General features: G+C 41.7%; 1 protein-coding gene across 1 annotated transcript in view; it reads left to right on the forward strand.

Annotated features, from left to right (window-relative positions):
- CCND2 (cyclin D2) overlaps positions 1 to 19,391 on the forward strand; it is a 75,284-nt gene that overhangs the window by 17,498 nt on the left and 38,395 nt on the right. Inside the window, exons 6-7 of the mRNA XM_054039221.1 lie at positions 209 to 368; positions 14,220 to 14,368. Coding sequence (XP_053895196.1) covers positions 209 to 368; positions 14,220 to 14,368 — 309 coding nt within the window. The remainder of the gene's footprint in view (positions 1 to 208; positions 369 to 14,219; positions 14,369 to 19,391) is intronic.

Consider the following 19,391-nt stretch of genomic DNA (forward strand, 5'->3'; position numbering starts at 1 on the left):
ATTTTCAGTGTAGCTTGACATTTCCAGTGTTCAAAAAAAATGAAGGAAAAGCAAAGTCAACAACTTCAAAGCTTCAGAGGCATATTGCAAAAAGGTTTAAGCAAAACCAATTTAGCAGTGATATAATTACAATCAGTAAAATGAGTAAGCTTTTTGTTCTTTTTCGTCAGGCTTGCCTATGGTTTTTCTTTTTGTTTTCTTCCTTCAGGAGTGGGAGCTGGTGGTGCTGGGAAAGTTGAAGTGGAATCTTGCAGCAGTGACTCCACATGATTTCATTGAACACATTCTAAGAAAACTGCCTCTACCTAAAGACAAGTTGCTCTTGATCCGGAAGCATGCACAAACATTTATTGCCCTTTGTGCCACAGGTAAGACAAGGTGTTTTGGGTCACTGCTTCCTGCTTTTAGTGGTCTTAGAAAGATAGATTACAGCCTATGGTGATACAAAGGGCCCTGTCCTATATCCCTAGCTCACATGGGAAGGCCCATTGAAGCCGATGGGACTATTCACATAAGGGCTGCAGGATCAGGCCTTGAGATCGATCATATGTTTGCTAATGCAGAATTCCTACACTGGAGAACAGCAATAACGAGTTAAACCACTGTGGCCTGATTGTAGCCAGCTCTCACTGAAGTCAATTGAAATTTTGCCATTGACTTCAGTAGATGCTGGATCAGAACCTTTGATTTTTCTGCTTTATCTGTTCATTTTTTAACGGGTCATAAAGGTGGTTTCTGAGGACAGATATGGTACATCCAAAAATATAAGAAGCTGCGATGGAATGCTGACAGGTTCTTTATGAAGTCTTGTGTTCTCTGAATGTTTTCAGATATTATTATAGGCACTTCATTCTTTAGTATTATAAGGAAAAAGATGAGTTGGGGAGAGCATTTTTTGTTTTAAATTGCCAAATATATATGTTACAATGACACTGCCAAGATAAAATATTATATGTAAACATATGTCTTATTTGTGATACCACTAGATTATGGAAGGAGAAGGAATGGAAACAACATCAAGTTTGCTTTGTGTCTGTGACACTTTTTAAAAAAAACAACACTTTTTTTTACTTTACTCCAAAGTTAACCAAGAAACTAGGCAGTCATTTTCACTTTGTGTTTATGGACAGTCATATTTTCTGATTCTCCTGTGTTTGGGTTTAACATACACCATGGAAATGTTTAAATAATTAAATCTCATTTAGTCTTTACATTTATTTATTTAAATCTTCAACGTATTTTAATTTATGTAAAAATCCTTCTTTAAAAAATAAAACCTAGACATTGAGCCTTACACTACTTAACAGCATCCCTATAAAATTCTGCATCATGCTGTTGTTGATTCAGATACAGTTGCTTACAATAGGTCTAATCGTTAGTCCTCTGAGGAGGAGGCAGAGTTACAGTTCACTGACAATCAATCATGTTACAGGCAGAAATGTACGGTGCTGTTTGGAACAGGGACTATTTCTACCTATGATCTAGTGCAGCATGTAGCAGAGTGGAGTCTAGACTGGGGAGTAGAGGTGCTACCATTATATAAATAGTTACTATTATTTAATGGCATTTGAGAGCTGATAACTGTCTTTTGCACAGTAGGCTAGTTTTCCTACTTGTACAGATTTTAATCTTTAAATACTAATTTTATGGACTATATAAATGTATATGCTTTAAATTTTATTAACTTTTTAACCATTGAGATTAACACACACACACATGCACGCACACATGAGTCTACTCATATGTGACAGACCCATGGCTGACATTGTCAAATCTAGACTTCAACTTTCCTTATGCTGTGTTTACATTGTGGGGACTATAGCAGCCTTTCTATATAGCCGTTATGCCGGTATATCCCCGTAGTGTGGGTGCAGCCTACACTGGCAGAAGGGTTTTTCCATTGCTGTTGGAACACCACCTCCCCAAGCGACATTAGCTTGGTTGATGGAAGCATTCTTTCATCGATATAGGTGCATCAAAACCGGGGGTCCGGTCGGCATTTTTCACACCGCCGAGCACTGTAGCTATGTCAGCTTCAGTTTTAAGTGTTCATGAGACCTAAATCTCAACTCACAACTACCCATCCTTTTTTTTTTTAAACACCTTTCTAACCTCCTTTTACGGCCATCAGACCCTTTATTCAGGCAAGATTCCATTGAATTCAATGGGAGTATTGCTTAAGGACTGCAGGATCACTCTTGGTAATTTATCAGGCAGTTTTGGCCTAATGAACCCTTTCCTTCAGGATTTATCAGTTGTTATGTATATACTGGCTTCGCCTCTTCTAGTGTAAGCATTGGGGGATTAATCCTAACATCCCTGACTTCTTTTTTCTCGTGGAAGTTCTTGGTGTTTCACAGGCTCTCCTACCCACTCATCCAGAAGTTACAACACCCTCGCTCTAGCTTTGGTCTTGCTGTCAGAGATCAATCCTTCGGCACTTCGGATTTTGTTCTTCTCAAACCAGCCTGTTCCTGCCTTTGCTTTGGTGCACTCATCCACTAAAGCAGAGGTTCTCCAGCTTTTTCATTCATCAGGCCACTTTGTGACAGAGAAATGACCCACCTCCCCTTCCAGGCTTCAGTCTCCAATTCTCTATTTCTCAAAATTATTCATACTGCAGATCTTTGGAGGGCCATGAACTGTAGTTTGTGAACCAGTGTCCCAAAGCCTGGGTACCTCTCCATTCTCTCTCAATGATTTCTCTGTCTGTTGACTCCATTTCCCTCCAAGCAACTATCAATATATATAACTCTATCCTTTACTCAGCCAATGACCAGTTTGCACCTTCCTCCATCTTGTATCTCCTCCCACACTACCTGTGCTCTTTCGTACATGGATTCTGTTCATGAATTCAATTCCCTTGGCTTGAGCCTGAAGAGACAGCAGATCAGAGCTCCTTGCCCATCAGAAGATATGGACAGCCCAGTGTATTGTATATAATCTAAGAGTCCGTGGATTATCACTATGCACACTGATAGGGCTGGCTGTGGACAATGGAATACATTCTTTTCTTCCCATCCCATTTGCCACAATTTGTTGTGAGGAAATGATTACATTTGCTTTTCAGGAATCAAAAAGGTGTATATAACCTCACTGCAGTTTCAAGATTGGGGGCCTCATTCCCCCTTGATTTACTAGCAATCTGCATCGCTGTGTAAATTATTATTTGTTTTACAATAAATGCCACATTTTTGTTATATTTCCCCTTCTCCATGTCTCTCCTCAAAAGCGTTATTGTTCTTGTCTGTGAAGAAAAGTCCCTTCTTGTTGGACTTCCTTCCAACTCCAGTCATTGTCACCTTTTCTTGCCCTTTACTTCATAGCTATCATCAACCACTCCATCGTCACTTGATTTCTTTTCCCTTTCTCACACAAAACATCTTACTCCGTTCAGGTAAAACCTACTCTTTTATATCGCCATTTACCCTTTCTGAGCATGGTGGCCTCCTCCAAGCTATGACCATTTCTCCCAGTACAACTTCCCTAGCCACTTTTTGCCTGGCGTTTGACCTTTTCCCACTACCAAAATTGACCCTCTGTGGGTGGTTAATGACCTTGCCATTGACCGTGGACCATAGATCCCTCTCTTTTTCACTTCATGTTTGACCCCAGTGCAGTTTTCTTTACTATCAATCACTTTCTCCTCTTGAGTGTCTCATGTAAGAAACTGGTGTCTCCTGCACTTTCTTCCTCTAATTTCAATCCTAGCTCTCTAACTACTCCTTTTTCATTTCTGGTGGAACCTTTATATCAGAGGTTTTCAAGTTTTCTCCACCCGTGACCACCAAACGAGCTGTGATCTCTTGTCCTGTTCACAGTCCCATAATCCTTTGTGTCAGCAAAGGGATTGGAGTCACAGCAAGCAACCATTGCTAGTTTTGGATGGGAGTGCTGGGTGGACACTGGTGGAGTGTTGGATTGTGATGGGTGATTAGGGTTGCCTTCATAGGAGAATCACTTAGACATGATGGTCAGTGATGCAACCCCATGCTCAGGGTGTCCCTAAGCCTCTGACTGCCAGATGCTGGGGTTGGGCGACGAGATAAATCACTTGATAATTTCCTGTTCTGTGCCTTCTCCTAAAAGCATCTGGCATTGGCCACTGTCAGAAGACAGGATACTGGGCTAGATGGACAGCTGATCTGACCCAGTATAGCCGTTCTTATGGAGAGGAACTCAGCCCCCTTTGCTATCTAACTTTTCCCTTCTAGGGTTAGATAGTAATATTATAGATGATACCCATTTCTATATTTCCCCTTAACTCAATCCTTCATTTTCTTGTCTCCCATCTATTTGTCTGTCTTGACTCTGGGGCCAGTTTCTGAAACCAGTTGCATGGACGTAAATCCAGAGTGTCTCCATGAAGTCTGTGGCGTTATTCCTGATTTACATTCGTGCAACACACATAAGAACACATTCCTCTGTTTGCTGCTAGCTGCCCCTTAACATCCTGCTACTGAATGATTTGAAAAACCGGAGCTCATCTTGAGCATAAAAAGCTCTCTTTGTTCCTCCTCTTTGACTCAGGTCATACCCTCTGTAACCTAGACCTTAGCCTGAAAATTGAGGTCAGAAATCTCAGGGTCATCCTTGACCCCAAACTTTCATTTCCCTTCCAAGTCTTTCTTGTTTTTAAATCTGCCTATCAGCACCTCCTGAACACAGAGTTCATCCTTACCCTGACACGCTGCCTCTGCTTAAATCCTTTTCCGTCCCTTAATCGCTTCCTGTCGTGTCTATACTTTCCTTCTTCAGTGGTCCTTTACATTTTTATAGGTGCCAGATTGCTGTGTCCAGACGGTCCCTCCAAGAGTGGGAACCAGATCTTTGCTTATCCTTTCACCTTTGCGGGCTCCCTAGTTCAGTTTGGAGTTGTTCTTTCACTTGCGTTGCCCTGCCTGCTTGGGGCTACCGCACTCCAAGCCACAGAATGACTCCTTGAGGAGTAAGTAGATGCATTAGTTTTAGAGCTGTGTGCTGGACATCCCAAACTGTGGCTGGAAAGAGGAACAGTCAGCATTTCGTTGACTTGAAATCTCCATTTGTTCCCCCCTCTTTCAGGTTTGTTAGAGTCCAGATTGCTGGCTCCCACCTTACGTTATGTTCGCCTATCAAAGGCAGGACATAACATTTACTCCAAGACCTCCAGGTAAACAGATATTTGGATGAAAGTGGAGGCAGCCAGACCAGGCTTTGGACATGCTGAACGCTGAGTCATGAACCCCAGATCACAATGAAGAGAACTTGGCTTGGTTGTTCTATTGTGAGAGAGTAGTTTAAAGCTCTGAGGGCCACATCTGTGCCTCAGGACATGCCCTGGGCACCCCTGCTATGTTCAGTCTTCACCCATCCTTCCCTCTTTCTGCCTGTTTTGAGAGCCATTGTGCTCAACTCTGTAAAGTGCTGTCCCTCCAAAAGTGAATACATGGTGCTATGCAGTAACTCTCAACAGCAGCCTGGATTTTCTAAAATCAGTGGAAAAAACAATGATACAATAAATGCTTTGCTGCAGGTATTAATCTTTTGAAAAAAGCATACAGGGTGAAGTGGTCATGGTTACATGATTATTTCTGGTATAATGGGGCCTGAAAGAGGCATAGCCATACAGTGCTGTTGGGACACAAAGAAGGGTTTTTGATAATTCAGGCGAAGGTGGCATATTGGACAATATATCAGGCTTCAGAGCAAAACAAACAAAGGGTCAATCCTGCTGCTGTAATGTTTTGCCATTGGCTTCATTGAGGCACAGGATCAGGCTCCAAATATGGTATAACTACATCTGAAGAATCAGATAAGAAGCAGCAGATAGAATATCACCACATATGGAATCCTTTCCCACTCCCCCCCAACTCTAGCTAGCATTAACAGTGTTGCAGTTGATTAAGAGTATATTCATATCTTGGTCAATACAATTAATACAGAGGCATAGTCTGGCATTTAGGGGCAAACCCACTCCCTGCAGCTCCGAACCTGAGTTGCTGGACTTGTTGCTGGGAAGATGCCTGGGGGGAAGTGGAGGACTGGATCCTTCTGCCGCAAACCCTTTGTACCAGACCCTCCACTGGCGTAAACTGGCATAATTCTATTGACTTCAGTGAGTCTGCGCTGGCTTTCACCAATTATAAATCTGACTGTTAGATTTTTCATTTGTACGGGGTCTAACAGAAGGTGGGTCTCGATCCTTGATTGGGGTTCCTTACTGCTACCATAACACAATAAATAATATTAATCACCTGGATCAATCGGTCTTCAGCTGTCGTTAAGACTGCGCCGATCACAACACATCCGCCATTCTTCTCTTAATAAGGAGAATAACCATCCACAAAACAGAGCTCATGGTCAGCTAAGCAGCATGTTCTATTAAGCTGCCATATAATGCATGGTTACTTGGATCGTGTTAAACATACTTTTCCCCATTTATCTTCTATGAAAGGCAGTGCTACTAACTCCAAACATTAGTATTCAGGGCGCTTGAAAATTCTGTCAGACTTTCCTTGGGGAGCGCTGATCAAAGCCAATATAGGGTCATATCTAATTTGTCTTATTCATGTGATCAGTGACTGAAGTCACTGGGACTCTTCAAGGCAAATAGAATGTGGTCTCTGCCCATCCTATTTACACATAGTATTGAAGCACTTAAATCGGTGTCATGTTTGCTTAATAGCCTTTTGTTTGGTTGTACCTGGTTCTAGTATGTTATTTCTAAAAAATGCTAAAAAATGGGCTGGTTTTGCCGTTTAAAAACAAAGCAGTTAACATGGAAAAAATAATTGCTATGTCTAGTAGAAATACGAAAGCAAGAAACGTACTGACGAACACAGTAGAGTTCACGACATGTATGCCTAATAAAGAAAGAAATACACATACTGTCCGACTGGATCAGAACCTGGAACAATTAAACATATTGTTTAGACTCCTCCTCTCGTTTCCTCCAAACTTATTTTTTAAAATATTGGGCCACGTATGTCTCTGGGGTTACAGTATTGGCTGGGTGGAGTTTCATGATGGATTCATTTAGCCCACTTATGTTTTGGGGAGTAAATATAATTTTCAAATTGTATAGATTACTGACCTGATTCTGTAGTCCTGTTGTAGGTAAAACTTCCAGTGACTTCAGTGGGAATTCTACCTACATCAAGACAGGAACTGCACACTCTTCATTTGTAACACTGAGAAAAAATTCTTTACTATATCCTAGAAATGAAATCTACCTTATTAAAAAGCTGAAACCAGGACACTCACAAAAGGTAATTGTAAGTAGGTAGGGTTCCCACGTTGCTCCTGACACAATGTGCATGTATATACTGGATATTGTTCAGACTTGCAGGATCTCTCTGTTCCAGCCCCTAGTTCCCTGTTGCTTCAGAGAGACTTTCAACCTTTCATTTTCCTAGGTTGGTAATGAGGTCCAGGGGGCCTGGATGCCAGTTGAGTCAGCAGAATAGCTCTGCATCCCTGATTCTGCAAGGTGCTGTGCTCTGATAGTTCCCACAAAAGTCAATAGCATCTTGCAGGATCAGACTCATAGTTTTTAAAGGACTTGTGGAATAAAATGCTATATACATTGATGATAGATAGAATAGGACTCCATGTGGGTTTTGCCTAGGTGGGAATAGAAAGTGAAACCATTTGTGATTTCTTGTAATCTGCTTCTTTTCTTTATACTTTTTTGCTATTCAGACATATTGTAGCACTTCAAAATACTGCCCTTGCCATCATTAAACCTCTTTTGTACTTTGCTTTGCAATCACATAAATCATTATGAAGATTTAGGGCCAAATTCTTCCCTTGGATGCATGTGCTAGATTCCCACTAGCTTCCATGAGAGCCACACCTACAGCTGACAGAAGAATTTGGCTCATAGCATTGACGTGGGCATCACACAGGGAGTGCTTTCATAGGATTCCCACTATATGGCTATCGTCATCATCTCCACCAAGCAATTAAAACATTCCAGTATATTCTTCAGGCCAAATGTTGAAGTCCTTACTCCTTTTATTTTACTATTTTTTCCCCAAGGAAGTACTATTGACTTGACCCCAATGGGCATTTTGCCTGGGTAAAAACTGAGTAAAGGATGTCAGGGTTTGGCTCAGTGTCATTTGTAGGGGGAGGAGGGAGGGGTGTAGTTAAAAATAACATTGTACAAAAAGCTTGTTTTATATCTCTTGCTGGAATGTGAGGGGCTTGGAGGGGGTCCTGCATCCCTGCAGATATGGTGCTTCATATTTATGTTTTGGTTGCACCTTGACAAACATTTCACGTAGTTATTGCTTTGCTTGAATATGGAAATATGTTAATTACAGCCTTTATTCTGCTGTCTGCTCCTTTCCTCAGCCTTTTCTATTCAACCCTCTAGGTGGCCCAGCACAATGTGGCTTCTTTTCTTTGAATGAGCTCTTTCCACACTAATAGGGTCCCGGGTGATGTGGAGAACCATGTGCACAAAATTGGTGCACCGCCCCCCATTCCTTTGTGGGCATGTCAGGTTAAATTCATATCAGCAGGAAGGTCACTGCCATGATTTTCAATAGCGCGAGATGAGGTGATGACTTCAGACAATGGCGCCACACTCTCCAGTTGGAGACACTTGCCTTACCAGTTGCAGTAGTTAATTAATATGCTAAAAATAGAAGCCAGTGATACAAATCGCTGCCTGTTGTACAACAAAGACTGGGCATGTGCAGCTTTGATAGCCAAGTTTATGGTGCTTGTTATGGAGGGAAGATAGCGTAGAGCTAGAAGCAATGTAAGACTTTCTGGATGCTGAGCTTTAGTCGCTCTGGGCCTCTGGCCATTTGCGAGCTGTCTCATTTGCATTATGAATGACATTAAGGGAACTAACAAGGTTATTGGGCATAGAAATGTTCTCATGTGACCACACGTGGAAGCAGACCTACAGCAGTGCGAGTTGGCAGGGGCACTGTGGCTCTTTATTCAGCTTCCTAGGAGGAGAGTTTCTGGGAGTACATAACTCACAGATATAAAATAAACCATGAGAAAAATTACATTCAAATAACGTGACGGGCCTTATGTAAACCCCTAGGAGGCAAGGAAATTCAGAGTGAAGACTGGGATTCCACCCTTCACTTAGCCCATTGTGCCTAAACATAGGGCACAGTATGTGTGATATCCCATGGCTGGAGAGCTCCTGCAATACCTACTATTGGCACTGCAGGGAGGGTGAGCGAAGGACAGAGTTTCATTCTTAATTCTGAATCTCTGCTTCTCTGTGTACAAGTCAGATGTCTAATAGTATTTGACTTGATTTTCAGGGAGAGGATTTAATTTCTTTGTTTATAGCACTATGATTCCTCAAAAAGGAGGAAGGGAGGGATACACTACATTATAGACATCAACCGCCTGCTATTTGTATAGGTAGTAATGACATAATTTGGTAATTAAAAAGTTAGAGCTAGATTATTATCCCAAGTTACACCAATGTAAATCTAGGCTAACTCCACTGACTTCAATGGAGTTATGCTGGATTTGCACTGATCTGCTTAATATCAGAATTTGTCCCGTGTTCTTTATCGTATTTTAATATCCTCTTTAAGAGCCTGATTGGGCCTGATTCTTTTCTCATTTACACTGGGATAAATCAGGAGCATCTCCAGTGTACTCAATGGACTAGATCCTCAGCTGCTGTAAATCAGATCCATTGACTTCTGTGTTACACCACTGTAAATCCAGATTAAACCCACTGCAGTCAGTGGGCGTACATCAGCTGGCCCCGGGGAGCTAGATCAGTGTAAAACCAGCACATATGAAAGGAGAATCAGGCCCGTTGAGCCAAAGTCTGCCTTCACCTTTGTAAATCCATTGAAGTCAACGGATGTCCTGTAGATTTACACCTGTGTAAATGGGAGCAGACTTTGGGCACTAATTCTATCATGTAAACACGGTTTTGCACACTTTTTTTTATTTTCTAAACATTTGTTATGTGCTCCCTGGACTGGGAGTGGGGCCTGGACAGTCACTCATGCACATAAATATTTACAATTTTTTTAAAACACCTATTTACCTGATTTTTGGAGCCATTTCTGTTTTTAAATTGTATTTTGGGGCCCTGAAGGCCTTCTTTCATACACTTCTTCTTAGAAGATACCATATCTGCCCATAGTACAGCACTGTTATAGCATCAGTGGGCAAGTCCTGTGTTCCTTCAGTTGTGCCATCCATTTTTAAGCAGAACTCCCTGTTGAAGGCAATAGGGAGTGCTGCTTGAAATTCAGTTATATGTTACGGCCCTGACGAAGGAGCTCAGGGTTTGATCCATTATGAATACATGCATTTACAGTCCTTATAAGGAAGTAGCGTGCTAGACTCTGATCTCAGTTTCATTCATATCATTCCATTTGCTTCAGTGGAGTCACTTCAGATATATGTGGTACCCCTAAGATCACTGTGTCTAGCTCTAAAGACTTGGAGTCAGGAATCTTGGTGCTATTCCTGATCTCCAGTTGACTTACTGCATAACTGTGGGTGAATAATTTTATTTCTCAGTGCCTCAGCTTTGCCATCTGTAAAATGGGATAAAACAATAGTTACTTGCCACATAGGAGTTTTGTGAGACATGTAAAGTGTAAAGTGCACTGACCTCCTAGAGGGAAAGTGTGGTGAGCTCGATAGAACATACTTCGTGTGAAGTGGCTGGCCTTCAGATGACAACTTCCCCTGCTCCGATGATCCTCTGTGTTCCAGATAGAGCCCTATGAGGAATCCATGTCATACCACCTCTCTTCCTCCTTCCTGAGGCCCCCCTGTGTCACAGCCACCATCTTTCTGGCTGAGTATTCCAACCAGATTACCAGTCCCTTCTGACCCAAGGGATTGCTGGTGAGCAAATGATGCATTCCTCTCTGAGAAGAGCATGGTGTCACCACAGCTACTCCAGTCACAGCCAACTCAGTGTGTGAGGGACTGAGATAGGGAGTCAAATCCAGAGGGCCAAATTCTTAGCTGATGTAAATGAGCATAGCTTCACTGAAGTCAATGGGGCCACACCCATTTACACAAGCTGAAGGTTTGGCCTGGATCTCCGCCATGGTATTTGCAGGGCCAGTTTCTATTTTTGTAAATAGACTGAATAAATTGACAAGGATCTGTTTCATACTATGTACTCATTGGGTTTTGAGAGTACTCATACTAAATAATAAAATAAAAGTTGATTGTAAACATGCAATACATTTTCTCCTCCCACCCACTTGAAAAACTCTCCTCCAATCTCTATGAATAAAAACCAGCAAAAAGAAGATTTTCGTTAAGTTACTGTTGAACTAAAGTCTTGCAAACCAAGTTTCAGTTTGAGCAGCGGTTTGCAATCAAGATAAACTGGAAACAGGATTTTGTAAAGGCAATTTGGATATACCATTCACTATATCAGTACTGAAAAAGCCTTAGAAAGGTAACTTATAAAGGACAAAACAAATTGGGATTGTGTTCTTTTGTTTCCTTCTGATGTATAAAGAATTCTAGAAAGGATTAAAAAAAATGGTTTCTGCTTGTTTATTAAAAGTATCAGGAATGTCTGTCTGATCTTCTCTGATTTTGCTAGATGGCTCACTGAAGGTCTCAAATTTGCATTATGGGCTTTCTCACTCCTTAATTGTAAAGGTGTGGCAGACTGGAAGGCAGGGGGGAAAGAGATATGATTAATTTTAACAAAGACTTCTTTTCTCCACGTTTGAGTTAAATATGTGTTAGTAGGGCTGTCGATTAATCGCAGTTAACTCACGCAATTAACTCAAAAAAATTAATCACGATTAAAAAAATTAATTGCAATTACTTACACTGTTAAACAATAGAATACCAATTGAAATGTATTAAATATTTTGGATGTTTTTCTACATTCTCAATTATATCAATTTCAATTACAACACAGAATACAAAGTGATCAGTGCTCACTTTATATTATTTTTTGTTACAAATATTTGCACCGTGAAAATTATAAACAAAAGAAATAGTATTTTTCAATTCACCTCATACAAGTACTGTAGTGCAATCTCTTTATCATGAAAGTGCAACTTACAAATGTAGTTTTTTTGTTACATAACTGCACTCAAAAACAAAACAATGTAAAACTTCAGAGCCTACAAGTCCAATCAGTCCTACTTCTTCTTCAGCCAATTGCTAAGAGAAACAAGCTTGTTTACATTTACAGGAGATAATGCTGCCCACTTCTTAATTACAATGTCACCTGAAAGTGAGAACAGGCATTCTCACGGCACTGTTGTAGCTGGTGTTGCAAGATATTTACGTGCCAGATGCACTAAAGATTCATATGCCTCTTCATGCTTTAATCATCATTCCAGAGGACATGCTTCCATGCTGATGATGCTTGTTAAAAAAATACTGCGTTAATTAAATTTGTGGCTAAACTCCTTGGGGGAGAATTATATGTCTCCTGCTGTTTTACCCGCATTCTGCCATATATTTTCATGTTATAGCAGTCCCGGATGATGACCCAGCACATGTTGTTAATTTGAAGAACACTTTCACTGCAGATTTCATAAAACACAAAGAAGGTATCAATGTGAGATTTCTAAATATAGCTATAGCACTCGACCCCAGATTTAAGAATCTGAAGTGCCTTCCAAAATCTGAGAGGGATCAAGTGTGGAACATGCTTTCAGATGTCTTAAAAAAACAACACTCTGATGCGGAAACTACAGAACCCAAACCACCAAAAAAGAAAATCAACCTTTTGCTGGTGGCATTTGACTCAGATGATGAAAATGAACATGTATCGGTACGCACTGCTTTGGCTTGTTATTGAGCAGAACTCGTCATCAACATGGACGCATGTCCTCTGGAATGGTGGTTGAAGCATGAAGGGACATATGAATCTTTAGTGCATCTGGCATGTAAATATCTTGCGACACCAGCTACAACAGTGCCATGCAAATGCCTGTTCTCACTTTCGGGTGACATTGTAAACAGAAGCAGGCAGCATTATCTTTCGCAAATGTAAACAAAGTTGTTTATCTGAGCGATTGGCTGAACAAGAAGTAGGACTGATTGGACTTGAAGGCGCTAAAGTTTTACATTGTTTTATTTTTGAATGCAGTTGTTTTTTGTACATAATTCTACAAAATTAAGTTCAACTTTCACGATAAAGAGATTGCACTACAGTACTTGTGTTAGGTGAATTGAAAAATACTATTTCTTTTGTTTTTTACAGTGCAAATATTTGTAATAAAAATAAATATAAAGTGAGCACAGTATACTTCGTATTCTGGGTTGTAATTAAATCAGTATGTTTGAAAATGTAGAAAACATCTAAAAATATTTAAATAAATGGTATTTTATTATTGTTTAGCAGCATGATTAATCACGATTAATCGCAATTAATATTTTTGACAGCCCTATGTGTTAAATGAAACAAGCACAAATAGCCTTCACTAAAAACCTCTTCTCTCTCAACTGCTTAGGTTTCAGTTCCCTTTGATTTCATATTCCAACTAGTTATCCAGTTATACATAGAATTCCAGGGTAGACGAGACCTGAATTGTTAATGTAAAAAAACAAGCAGAAATTTCCCATTCCCTCTTTTTTTAAAAAGGAGGGAAGGAAGAACCATCTAGGCCTTCTTTTTCCATCATAAGTGGGTTTGGAAGATAGATTTTTATTGGTAAATGTTGGCAAATGTCGATTTCACCCCCCGAAAAATATTTCCATTGCTAATAATCAAAATTTACAAATATGTATAGCAAGAAAAATGCTGCTTGCGAACTTTGATTTAAGGATATTTGTTTTGTATATTTGACCTGTGATGTTGACAATTTGTGTTTTAATGGTTATGAAGCTTGAACTTTGAATGTCTGTTGTCATTAAATAATTGTGTAAATTCCTCTCCCAAATAATTTCCTACAACTGAAAATTTAAATAAATAGAAATTGGAAAAAAATGAATAAAACCCATAATTATGCACAATTGAACATTTAACTGGATAAAAATAGAAGTGTTTAAAATACTGTTGAAATTATAAAAAAATAAAAATTGAATTCTGCCAAGCCTAATCACAAGGAAGGAAAAAAGGGCACAAATACAATTTCTTTTTCTTTTGCAGGTCACCTTTAAGCCTCATCTATCTGCATCTAGCTTCTCTGGCTCAGTCAGAGCAGAAAGGACTTCAGTATTTCTGGCTGGTAGTCTCTGTGTCTTACAGCTTTGCTGGTCTGTGCTTGGAATAATTCTTGGGTCCGTTTCTGCAGATTTTAACTTCGCCATGTATCCACCATCAATGATAGCAACTGGAAGCGTGGGAGCAGCCATCTGTGGCCTTCAGCTTGATGATGGAGAAAGTTCACTCACCGGTGACAGCCTAACAGAACTCCTGGCCAAGATCACAAACACAGATGTGGTAAGTGACCTGAAAACATTGTTGTTTCTTTGCTGAGAAAGCTGTGGAAAATATGATAAACATAATTTGCTTGATCTTGCTAGCCCATGGGAGTTCATGGGCAGAGGGCTTGCAGGACTGAGCTCATAGACGCCGTTACAAAGCTTTGGAATCGGCCCAAAACTCTCAGGGTCTGTGTACACTACAGTTAAAAACCCTCAGCTGGCCCATGCCAGCTTACTCGGGCTAAGGGGCTGTTTAATTGTGGTGTTAGGGGTTAGGGTCCCAGAGCTTAGGCTGCAGACCAAGCCCGATCATCTACATCGCAATTAAATGGCCCCTTAGCCCGATCCTGAGTCATTTGGCATGGGCCAGCTGGAGGTGTCTAACTGCAGTGTACACATACTCTAAGTCACACTCTACCTGGCTTTTCTGTGAATGCACAAGGGGTGTGTTTGTTGGAGAGAGGAAGTGCGTGCAACAAGCGAGCATCTGGCAGTCCCTGCTAGTGTCTTTTGTAATGCATTACCCCAAAGGGAGTAGGGAGAAGGCCTTGGACACGCCCCCCATCAACAGTGGCCAGCAGAGCAGGCCTGTCACAGAGGGGAGTGCACCCTAAATAATTATGAGGGTTGATGAAGTGAGCAGACAGAAGGCATTGGGTTTCCCTGAGATCTCCCTGGGAATGAAGTTTTCCATCTTCGACACCAGGGACCAATGCAAGACTGGTCAAATCTGGGCCTGTATTTGCAGTCCTTGGATGGTGCATCTGTTATTTTGACCCTTCATTGATGCACCTTTTTTAAAGGTCCTTGATTTAAAGTCTTCATGCACTGTGTACAGTATATCCAGATAAAGAAATCAATTCTCTTTTTATTCCATTTACTATACATTCATTGAGGACACTTCTTAGGTTATGAGAAAGTCTTCTCAGAAATAACAGATTGGAATCTGGCAGTTTTTTGATGGTCTATGTGAAATGAATTTGGTGGTACCAGGTCAGTTTCCAAAACCCAATACGCTTGTTGGCAGTCTCAGCAGAGAGTTCAAACAATGTGAAAGGATCACTGAGAATGACCTACCCTGTTGCCCCTAGAGGTGGGTCTCACAAGTTCTTGGTTGAGCTATGCTGGGGGGAGCTTCATTGCTGCTGTCCAAGGTGCACCCAGTCTGTGGATAAACATGGGACTTTCACCTCTAGGATTGTTAATCGAGCGTGTTTCACCAGCACTCAAATGACAAGAAAATGGGTGCTGGCTTCTGACAAGATGATGCTCTTCTACCATAAGCCCATCTGTTTACTGCATGCCATCCTAACGTATTAACTATAAATTGTTGTATTTCTTTTATCTTGCAAAAATAATATTATGTGCATTTATTATATTTTTGGATGCATTATTGTCTAAGCCCTGCTATTTTTTCACCAGCAAATCGAAGTCCTTGCATTTCATTTCTGATTTCCAAGAATGATCCAGTTTTGCAAAAAAAAACCTGGCAGAATTTTTTTACATTTCCCGCCGCCTCTCATTGTTTTTAATGTGACATTTTGAATTTCTTTTAGTTGGAAACCACTTTGCACAGAAAAGAGGCAACATTTTGAATTTCACATGCTTTTAATGTGAAAGTGAACATGGTCATGGAAATTCACACACAATTACTGGGTCTAGTAATGGAATGAAATGAAATTTTTTACACAAAGTATTTGTTGCTTTTTGTACATCTCTACTATAGACACGTGTAGGGCAAGAGACTGTGTGAGTGCTATATAGCAATGCAGTAGGATAATGCAGTAAGAGAAATCACATATGTTATTTAGGCTGCATGGCCTGGTAAAAGTGGAAATCAATTATCATATAGTGCTCCTTTAGCAAGGGGGGACACACATAACCCTTATCATTTGGTGGAGGGGCAATGGGGGGCACACAGCGCTTTGGCATGGGGGGCATGAAGGGGCACACAGAGCCCTTGGCATGAGGGATGGGGTGCGGGAGTTGCAGGTGGTGGTCCCTGAGATAGAGGTGGATGGGAGGGTAGCACACAGGGAGTTTATGGGGGCGATGGAGGAACACAAGGAACCCCTGGTATGTGCAGTGAGCTCAGCTTACACAAGCTACAACATGTGTGTACTCCTCTGATAATAGTGCTGAAAAAAATAGTATCAGAAGGGAAATAAAACATCACGTTACCACAAACTGTAACTAATCGGGATTAGGATGAGGTCTTCATGGGGGATACATTATCCCATATCTACCTACTGTGGGGCTTTTTGTGGCTTCCCTCGAAGCGTCTGGTAATGTTAGAGACAGGATATTGGATCATGGATCTGATCCACTGTTGCAATTCCTATGCTCTTTAAAAGGATTACAGTAATACTTTTCTACTTCTCCCAACTTTATTTGTAGTTGTATGCAGTGAGCATTTTTTAGGATTGGGATTAGGTCCTGTCTGTTTACATTTCCTGTCATGTCTTTGCTTATCCTTTGCCATGGAGAAAGAAACATTTAAAAAGTTTAGGGGGAACTTTTCTAAGGAAGGCACCAGCTCCCATTGACATTCAGTGGAAGTTTGAGCACTTCACTGCTCTTTGTGCCTTTAAAAATTCCCCCATTGTATTTTTGAAGTATTTTCTCTGGGAATAGAAACAAGTGCAGCTTAGTAGCCCCCAAGCCCTATATCTTAGAACTGGAGTCTTCATCAGAGTTCAGAGCTTTTTCCCTGGTGACACTCAGTGGAAGAGAGGCGTCAGGCTGCTGCCTAGGCTGTCACAGGACTACATTTTCAGTATCACTGAACTCCATCTAGGCTCTGGATCTTGTTTCCATAGTAATGAGTGTTCGTCAGAGAGGGGAAAGAGTCCTGGATATACTGCTGGTGTGTCTGCAGGCCCTGGTAACGTTAGATGGGTTTGTTTTTGAGTGGCTGTGTTCTTTCTTCTCAATGAGTCCTGTGTTGGGCAGTTGCTCATCTGCTGTAAGGTTTCTCTAGCGCAGGATGCCATGGAAATCTTTTCCATCATTCCTCTTGTTTAGCATGGATGGGAGGTTTGGGTTGCAGTGGAATCAGTATGCTGACAATATTCAGCTGTGTGTCTCCTTTTCATCTGTCCCAGACATTGCAGACCAAGCGTCTAGCCAAGATTGTGGCTTGGAGGATTGCTAGTTGGCTAAAGCTCATTCTGGATAGGACAGTAATGACACTAGTAGAATGGGAGAAATGTTGGTAGGAGAGTATAGAGGGAATATCTATTCCCTAGATAGAGGGGCAATACTCACCATACAGGGGTTAGCAAGGTTTGCAGTTGTAGGGGTGCTGCAGAACCTTTAGCTGCTCCTGGATTCCTAGATATTAGGAAAGCATGTTTTTCATTGTTGCAAGCAAAGAGATAGTGACCATTCCTCTCTAATGTAGCCCTTGGTACAGTAATCTATTCCTAGTCACCTCCAGATTGGTTATTGCAGTTCACTCTACCCTTGAAAAACAATCAGAAACCCCAACTAGTGCACGCTACACTGTTGTATTATTTTTATTTATTTCCAGATGCAATTCAAAGTATTGACATTTCCCCTAGAAAGCCCTGCTTGACTTGGGATCCTGGCTGTCTTAGAGAATGAACCTCCCCATGTGCCGTTTTGCTGGATGGAGAAAGGGCACAGTGAAGTGTCTTTTTCTGTGGAGTTTCCTTTCCCCTTGTTCGCACAGAGCCCAAATTAATTGATTTTCAGGGCATGTTGCAGGTACCCAAGACCAAGCTTGAGAGGGACAGGAAGGCTTGGCTTTCTCTGGTGGCTTAGGGAGGTTCTATGCATATTTTTCAGTTGACATTGTCAATGTATGTTTTAATGCATGTGGTTCCTACTGGAGGTTGGGCTGGTAGGGCCCCCTATTAATTAATAAAGTTGCCTGACATTTCCTGTTATAGGACCCTATTTTTAGTTGCTTGTAAAATTGCCAAACTTCAACTATTTGGGCTGAAATGTTCCATGCTCTGGACTGCTGCAAGCCAGGCCGGGTCCAAGTCCTGGCACCTGAACTGACAGCAGGGAGCTGTCTCTCCTGTGCTCTCAATGACCACCCCCACCCCCCATTCTGAGCCCAGGCAGCGTTGTTGAAGAAGCTGCCTGATTCAAATGCAGAGGGGACAATAACCAGATTTGCAGAGGGTAGAGTAGTTTATTGGGACAAGGAGCCTGGCGGGGAGATTGGGACTGAACGCTAGCAGTGGAGGTGAGAGAAACTGGGACTGGGAGTTGGGGTAGGAAAAGACTGAAAATGGCTGGGCAGGGAGACTAGGACTAGGAGCCAGGTGGGAAATTGGGACTGGGAACAGGGGGAGACTGGGACAAGGAGCTGGGGGTGGACACCAAAATTGGATGGGGGGAGAGGGGGCAGGGGACTGGAAGTCAGGGTGAGGGAGAGAGGATGAGGAGCCAGCAAGGAGGGAGCAGGGACTGATTGGGCAAGGAGACTGGGAACAAGGGGCTGGGACATTGGTGGGTGGAACTGGAATGGTTGTGGTGGGAGACTGGGGGTGGGGAACAGACTGGGACTGAGAATCTGGAGGAGTGAGACTGGGACTTGGACGAGAAGCTCAAAGAGCGGAGACTGGGACTGGCGAGGTGAGGAGAATGGGACTGGGATGAGAATCCATGGGTGAGGAAGAGATAGGATTGGGACATGTTGGAGGGGATGGGGCAGAAGGAATCACACTTGGGAGAAATGGGCAGAAAAGTCTGTGCCTGCTAGAGAACAGTCCTATCTAGAGCTTGGAATAGATCCCAAGATTTCTGAGTTTCACAACTCCTCAGAAAATATTCATGAAATCTGCTGGTAAAGTGTCTCACCCCCCTCCATATAAACAATGACAACCTACTATAGTATCAGTTACTCTGTTAGCTCAAGTGGCAGGAGCCTGTGTGGTAGATCTAAAGGTTCCAAATCTGCTGATGAATCATAGATATGTAGGGCTGGAAGAGACCTCGAGAGGTCATCAAGTCCAGCCCCTTTTGTTGAAGCAGGACCATGTAAACCTAGACCAACCCTGACA

Source organism: Malaclemys terrapin, chromosome 1 (assembly GCF_027887155.1).
Source record: "Malaclemys terrapin pileata isolate rMalTer1 chromosome 1, rMalTer1.hap1, whole genome shotgun sequence".
Classification (NCBI taxonomy): Eukaryota; Metazoa; Chordata; order Testudines; family Emydidae; genus Malaclemys; species Malaclemys terrapin.